We start from the raw sequence: 7,583 nt of genomic DNA, 5'->3' as shown, positions 1-7,583 counted from the left end.
AATCTCTCCGCAAGAAGAACTATTCCCATGATTAATCTTTATCCAACTACCAGGTGACGCACCTATAAATAGCAAAGTTTCAAATAGCCCGCTATAGCTCCGCTATAGCACGCTATAGCGTTTACAAAAGGTCTTGCGCTAAGAGACTTTGGTCCAAACAAATGAACAAACATTTTAAATAGCGCGCTATAGCTCCGCTATAGCACGCTATAGCATTTGAAAGAGGGCCGGCGCTAAGATGCTTAGCGCGCTATTTAAAACTTTGATAAATAGGCACCCTTCCACCTCCTCCATCGCATCTCATTCGCATCCTTCTCCCCCACGCACAAACCACAATCTCATCGTCTTGTCAACAATGGTGCAGCGCAGCTCCAACGCCGAGGTCATGTCCATGGACCTGTCGCCCAAGAAGCCGGCCAAGGCCTACGGCAGCGACGGCGGCGCCTACTACGACTGGTCCCCGGCCGACCTGCCCATGCTCGGCGCGGCCTCCATCGGCGCCGCCAAGCTGCACCTCTCCGCCGGCGGCCTCGCCCTCCCCAGCTACTCCGACTCCGCCAAGGTCGCCTACGTGCTCCAGGGCGCCGGCGCCTGCGGCCTCGTCCTCCCGGAGGCGGCCAAGGAGAAGGTCATCCCCGTCAAGGAGGGTGACGCCCTCGCGCTCCCCTTCGGTGCCGTCACCTGGTGGCACAACGCCGAGGGCTCCTCTGCTGAGCTCGTCGTTCTCTTCCTCGGCGACACCTCCAAGGGCCACACCCCCGGCCGCTTCACCAATTTCCAGCTCACCGGCGCCAGCGGCATCTTCACCGGCTTCTCCACCGAGTTCGTCGCGCGCGCTTGGGACCTCGACCAGGACGCTGCTGCCAAGATCGTCTCCACCCAGCCTGGCTCCGGCGTCGTGAAGATCGCCGCGGGGCACAAGATGCCGGAGCCGCGCGCCGAGGACCGGGAGGGCGTGGTGCTCAACTGCCTTGAGGCGCCTCTGGACGTGGACATCCCGGGGGGTGGCTGCGTTGTGGTGCTCAACACGGCCAACCTGCCACTCGTGTAGGAGGTCGGGCTGGGCGCCGACCTGGTGAGGATCGGCGGCCGCTCCATGTGCTCGCCGGGATTCTCATGTGACTCGGCGTACCAGGTCACCTACATCGTGCGCGGCGGCGGGCGCGTCCAGGTGGTGGGCATCGACGGCACCCGCGTGCTCGAGACCCGTGCCGAGGCAGGGTGCCTCTTCATCGTGCCAAGGTTCTTCGTCGTCTCCAAGATAGCCGATGACACCGGCATGGAGTGGTTCTCCATCATCACCACTCCCAAGTAAGGGCACTACAAAATATGCTCTTTCTCTTGCTACGTACTAGTACAAGATCTAGACCTAAATTAAAGTCTTGATTATGCATACGTATCTGATCTGATGCATTTTTTCTGTCATGTATATTTTGGTTCCGTTTTGCTCAATTCAGCTAGAAACTTCTTTCTAAAATAGCACTTTAATTAGCTCCAAAATTCTGTGGCATGTTTTTCACCTTTTTAATTTATGTTTCCTACATCTATTTTCAATGTTATTCGATATTTTTGGATTTCCATATATGCTCAACAATGCAAGGTATCTTTTCTAACTGTAAGTAAATATACAGGAAACAGGTACTGAAACTAGTCTCCTACTGTCATATATACTTTCTATATATTTAGTATACATATAATTTTGAAGGGAGTTATACAGAAAGATTATGCGAATTCTTTGTGATTCTTTTGTACGATTATTGTAATCTTGCAGCATGTTGCATTTTTATTTCCCGTACATTTCCATTATATTCTGACCAATTTGGTTAACTAACGTTGTGTTATTGTCAAACAAATGCAGCCCAATCTTTAGCCACTTGGCAGGGAAGACGTCGGTGTGGAAGGCAATTTCCCCGGCAGTCCTAGAGACGGCGTTCAACACCACCCCGGAGATGGAGAAGCTGTTCCGCTCCAAGAGATGGAGCTTAGCTTTTATTTCTAGATCGTGAATCGAGAGGATAGTTAAATTGGAATGACGTGTCTTGCAGTTATTGAATTCGCAGATGTAATAAGCCGGAGATCGGTATGATCGTGGTCAATTAGTATTCATGATACTCTTTTGAAATTATTAATATTCAGTGGAGGTCCTTCTATCCATTATTCTTGCAGCTACTTAATTATTTATCTTTGCAATGCAGTGTGCTTTTTTTTCGTCAAATGGTCGTAGTCGGAGGGTGGGATCCTCGCCTGAATTTTCATTGAAAATTGGGCAGGCGATATAGTAGGCATATTATAACAGGGATAAAGTGGAAGACATCAGCGCTGTTAGATGCGGTTTTGCCACAGCAGAGCGTCCAGAAGCACCATCCCGTTTTGCTGCTTCCGCAAAGCACCAGAAGCATTGGCGACGGGGAGTTGCATAGGCAAGTTGAGGTTTATGCTCTTCAAACTTCTACTAGATAGTATCGTTACGTTTATGGTTTTACACTTTGATGTATTTAATTTCTAGATTGTCGATCTGCAGAGAACATCCAGTGTACAGTTCTGGGCTTGTGTACCTGCAGTACGTAGCTAGGTACATATATAGACGTTTCTTAGACTGTTGTGCTCGCATTCTCTTTTTTGTGGAAAGCATAATGAATAGCTTTTTTAGGGTAACTAGGCTTTATTCAGAAATCATAACAAGCGGAATACAAGCAATATCCGGCAGAACACCTAGCACAGATGGCGACCCACCTCCAAAGACACAACTCCTTTTGCTAGAGTGCGCTTAAAAGATATTTTCTCTAAACTCAAATCGCAAATCTATGAAAGCGAAGTTACTAGTACAAAGTTTAATATCGTTCAGGACCTGTGCGTATGAAGGCAAAGCCTCCTACCTTATGTTTGTGACGACCTCGAGGCAGTCCGAGGCAACAACTTAATTCCGAATGTTCAAATCTTGTGTCAGAACAATGGCCTCGCAGCAAGCATGCGTCTCCAAAATAGTCGGATCAACTAGTCCATCAAAAAGTACAGCTGATGAACCCAGATAGTTACCGTCCTTGTCCCTTATCAGTGCCGCATTGGCAAATGTGGACGAAGGTCTGAGCTTGTAGTCTCTTGGGAGCCAATTCTTTTTCCATATATGTGTACTTGACCCAGATCCAATGCGCTTAATTAATCCCAAAGCTAGAGTGTCTCTTCATTCTAGTATGGATCTCCACATTTGTGATGGATCTGACCCCAATGTAGCGTCCAGGAGATGATCGTTGGGGTAATCCCTCACTACTAGGAAAAAGACTACTAGCAGCGCGGGTAAAATGGCTACTAGCAGCGCGGGTACGCGCGCTACTAGTATCGCGCTACAGCTAATAGTTAGTAGTAGCGTGTGCCACCCACGCTGCTGCTATTACGTACACGCGCTATTACTAATGAAATAGTAGTAGCGTGGGTAAAAAACCAACGCTACTAGTATTCTATATACTAGTAGCGCTCAGTTTCCTCCCCACGCTACTACTAACAATTTAGGAATTAAAAAAATAAAAATTAGATGTAGTATTCATGAATGGTAATACGTCCAATGCAAAACAAACCAATGTCACTGAACCATCTCAATATTCCATTTAACATGTCATAGAACCATCTCAAGATTCGATTTAACATCAGACACACACACAACCTTCCCTAGTGGTCTACCACCAACCTAAACAGACCACTTCTCTAGATGTATCTACCTAGGCTCGGAGTTCAGACGTCGGTGGACTCGAATCCTCCCTCCCTCGAACGGTGGCGTCAAGGTCCTTCACACCTCGGCGACCTCCGGTGTCGAAATCACCTGGACGATCATCTATGCGACATGGCAACCAGGCTTCACGGCAAAATCCGTCTCCGAGTGGTTGAAGAGCACAGCGCCACCGGGCCGTGCTAGTCAGCATCGATCACCTCTGCGCCCACGTCGGGAAAGTGAAAACTTATTAGTACGCAAATTTCAACCAAATAGTACTAGCAAACATGCACGAATAGGAAAAAGAAATTTTCTCGTTCACCTAGTTAGGTATCAACTATTTAAATAAAAAAATCAGCAACTTCTTCCTTAAATAAAAGCGGTGCTTGGTAACTGCACTTGAAAAGCTTGATAGCATATGAGATTAAAATATATAAATTTGTGTGATCACGTCCTTGCATGTTGGAAACAATCATTGGTTAAGATTACACTCTTTTGTAGAGGAAAGAACTTTGGGACAATCAACAACCTTTCACTTGATCTCCGCTAGCTACTTTGGATTCAAAAATGCACTTTTGAGTTAAACTCTTAGAGAGGATATTGTTATTTGGATATATTATAACCATCATGTTTGCCATTGTACATCAGATTTGACAAGTGTCTATAAAATATATTTGAAATTTGAATCACTCATCTTTGTTTGTTTACTGTACAGTTTCTTCTGATAGGTTGGTTGCTCACTTTACTACACTGTTACCCCAACAGTCGACTGAAATCCTGCCTAGTCTGTTTCCCTATTCAAGTAAAATGCTCGTCAAGTTTTACATAGCCTGCTTTGTGATGACACTAATAAATAATTATGTGTTCACTTGCATGGCAAATTACAATTCCTATCTGTGATTACTAGCTTCCTTAGAGATTCTATAGTTTCGTTTGTTCATTTTTCCGTGTTATTAAGCTTGTCTTCTATTCTACAGTGCATCATTGATCATCAAGCTCTTGGTTGTCTCCTAAGTCTATTGACACAAAATCACAAGAAAAGCAATAAGAAAGAGACCTGCTGGACTGTTTGAAATATCACTGCTGGTAACAAAGATCAGATACAGGTACGAGTTCTGCATATTCTCACATGGTTTCTTCTCATGTTACTTATGCCTAGGGGATTACCTTTGTTTGTATTAAATACTCAGGACATTGATTGATTTTAGTTCGATAACTGTATGTATTGTGTTGTGCATATAGGTTAGATTGAGCTGTGTTCATTGTTGCTAGTGGGAAATATTGTAACTAATGTTATCAATATGCTAGTGGTACAAAGAACTAATGCCGGTGATTCGAAAGTAACACGCCTAAGAACTAAGATTTCCTTCAATGTTGGTTCAACTAGATGTAAATGACATCCTTGCAAACCAGTGAGTGTTGACTTGCTACAGTGCCAAGGGTGCATTTACATGAGGACCAAAGAGAAACAGCAGCATGCATGGTCTGAATCAGTGGTTGGCAGGATCAAAACAGCAAAGACCTAATGGCACTGCTGTTATCACAGGCCTCATCTGGGAAGCTCCTTACCATGGTTCATATGTCCAGCCTAGCTATATCATCAAGCTTATATTTATTTATTTCTTGACCATGCATATGCAAGTAGTACTATGCAAAAAACGACAGATACATGAAGTAGTGAGACATGTGAGGTACCAGTACTGGATGCATACAGTAAATGAATGAGTGAGGAGTGATGGTAGTGTGGTACTGACCCAGCAACCAGCTCAAGTAGCTGAGGGAATAGCTCTGATTCTCTGAGCCTGATGATCTCGGAGGTGGTGGTGTCGATGGACTGGGTGGCCACCAGCATCTTGGACTCGAGGCTCTCCATCTCCATCATGTTCTTCTCCATCTTGAGGTAGTCCACACCCCTCACCTCCTGCTTCGTCAGCAGCCCCACCTTCTTATCATGCTCCTGCTTAAGCCCCTCGTAGTTCTGCCCAGTCGATTGTGCGGTTAGCGAAAGCGTCACATAATAGTATGTGGTAAGTTTTGATACGATAAAAGGGCAAAATTGACTCTGCAAAGCCATGTATGCACTATTCCTATCTACAACCAAAGAAGCACAAAGATTTGTATCTTTAAAGCTGTAAAATAAAGCTGACATTTCATGATTACTTAGTGAAAGACGATGAAACATCCTATCTTTAGTTCTTTACCATGGCAAATGAGCTGAACAAGTTTAAAACTATTCGACGAAGGATCACATCAGTTGTATACCAATATTCGGAGAACAGAGCAGCACATGAAATTCTGTCTTACAGGTTATAAAATAACACGCAAAGATCGAACATTTTTTGTATCTATATGCAGAACCATTGCTACTGAAGGCAAATTGCCTGCTATTTATTTGCAGAGGTTACCCCACTCTGGCTAATATATGTAAGACAAGTGCATTTACTACTTTGTTGGATTTATACGAGAACAAATAAAGCATATCATGTTTTTCTAGTGTATTCACATATAAGTTGTACACTTGCACAGCATGTTAAGTAGCAAGAGAGAGGGATCCAAGAATTTTGTGGGGAGGCATAATAGCATAACGGAAAGGGACTTGAATTTTCTAGATAGAGGCATATGATGGCCAAAAGCATTTGCGAGATTCAGTTCAGTACTTAGAGAATCACTGATTTAGCTCTCGAACATCTAAAACAAGCTACTGGAAATTGGGCAAGTAGTACTGATTCTCAAAATAAAATGATGCCAAGCAAGGACAAGTGGTATATGCGATATGGAAAGCTACCAGTCTACCACCACCATCCTAAACAATGAGCACACGAACACATTACTGACGGTCTGACGCCACATCTCAAACACTTGGTGCATTAGTCGAGTTACAGATGTAGAAGCTTCTTCATCTGCATCTCAGAAGTGGCTCTGCCCAGAATCCCAATGGGCGTGGACAGCTAAACTGGAACAGCAAAACCACATGCACTATAAATCAATTTAATCCAAACAGACGCTCCAGTTCATCCGCTAAACAATAGAGCAGATCGACAGGAAATTCTGTTTCTGTACACACGTTAATTCCTGGCTACCAAAATTTGAGGGGTAAAAAATGGCAATAAAACTCTTACACTGAATATTCGTGTACACATTCCTACAATGAATTTGTGCACACATTCTTCCACTAGTCACTACTAGTTACAGGATTGAATTGTGACACCCTCAAACTAATATCAAGGTGCTGCAGCAGTCTAAATAAACAAAATCTTCATCTAACGAGGAAACTCTGATGAAAGAACCATCTCTTGCTCTGAATCTTCTGTAGATATTCTTACACTGAATTTATGAACACATTCTTCTACTATCCACTACTTACTAGTCACAGGGATTGAATGCTATACTACAACAATCTAGTCTAGATAAACAACACAGGGCGGAGGGGGGAAGTCCTCTTCGTAACAAAATCTCGCGGAAACCGCCTCATTAGTTGGAATTAGGATGCCATGGCAAAACGAACTGAAAAAGGAAAAAAGGCGGCCGCACTGACCTTGATGAACTCGGCGGGGACGCCGCGGACGCGCTCGACGAGCAGGCCGGCGCCCTCGAGCTCGCGCACCAGGCGCGCCATGCTGTCCTTCCCCGCCTGCACACGGCCTGCCAAATCGAATCCAACGGGGTCAGGGGCTGCCTGTGGTGAAGAGAAAGAGAGGATAAGGAGGAACCTCACCTCCATGGCGTCGGTCCGCACTAGCAGCAGCAGGAAGAGGGTCGGAGGAGCAAGTAGCAGGACCTCCGGCGGTCCGTCTGCATCGGCGGCGGGCAAGAGGGAGCCCTTCCCGCGCCGCGCCGCGCCCGGAGAAGGGGACCCCTAGCTAGGGTTTGGGGCCGGCAC

At 45.4% G+C, this 7,583-nt stretch overlaps 1 protein-coding gene and 1 pseudogene across 3 annotated transcripts; one reads left to right on the top strand and one right to left on the bottom strand.

The window, feature by feature from the left end:
• Positions 1 to 232: 232 nt before the first annotated feature.
• LOC119273684 lies at positions 233 to 2,152 on the top strand (annotated as a pseudogene).
• Positions 2,153 to 3,663: 1,511 nt separating this feature from the next.
• Positions 3,664 to 7,322, bottom strand: LOC119273683 (protein ALTERED PHOSPHATE STARVATION RESPONSE 1-like). 3 transcript variants are annotated; one of them, XR_005134945.1, is made up of 3 exons: positions 7,239 to 7,322; positions 5,458 to 5,660; positions 3,664 to 3,923 (listed from the first exon to the last, which is right to left on the bottom strand). XR_005134945.1 is itself a non-coding variant. In XM_037554769.1 (2 exons), the coding sequence occupies exons 1-2, from the start codon at positions 5,883 to 5,885 to the stop codon at positions 3,908 to 3,910; spliced, it is 444 nt and encodes a 147-aa protein (XP_037410666.1). In that variant the 5' UTR covers positions 5,886 to 6,465; the 3' UTR covers positions 3,664 to 3,907. The 3 variants fall into 3 exon arrangements, 2 of the variants coding, with proteins under 2 accessions (XP_037410666.1, XP_037410665.1); XM_037554769.1 differs by lacking the exon at positions 7,239 to 7,322 and having other exon boundaries at positions 5,458 to 6,465; XM_037554768.1 differs by lacking the exons at positions 3,664 to 3,923; positions 7,239 to 7,322 and adding an exon at positions 5,227 to 5,350 and having other exon boundaries at positions 5,458 to 6,465.
• Between the last annotated feature and the right edge of the window lie 261 nt (positions 7,323 to 7,583).

The sequence above is a fragment of the Triticum dicoccoides genome, chromosome 3A (genome assembly GCF_002162155.2).
Source record: "Triticum dicoccoides isolate Atlit2015 ecotype Zavitan chromosome 3A, WEW_v2.0, whole genome shotgun sequence".
Lineage (NCBI taxonomy): Eukaryota > Viridiplantae > Streptophyta > Magnoliopsida > Poales > Poaceae > Triticum > Triticum dicoccoides.
The sequence above is the reverse complement of the archived record's forward strand: the minus strand, read 5'-3'. Positions and strand labels throughout refer to the sequence as shown.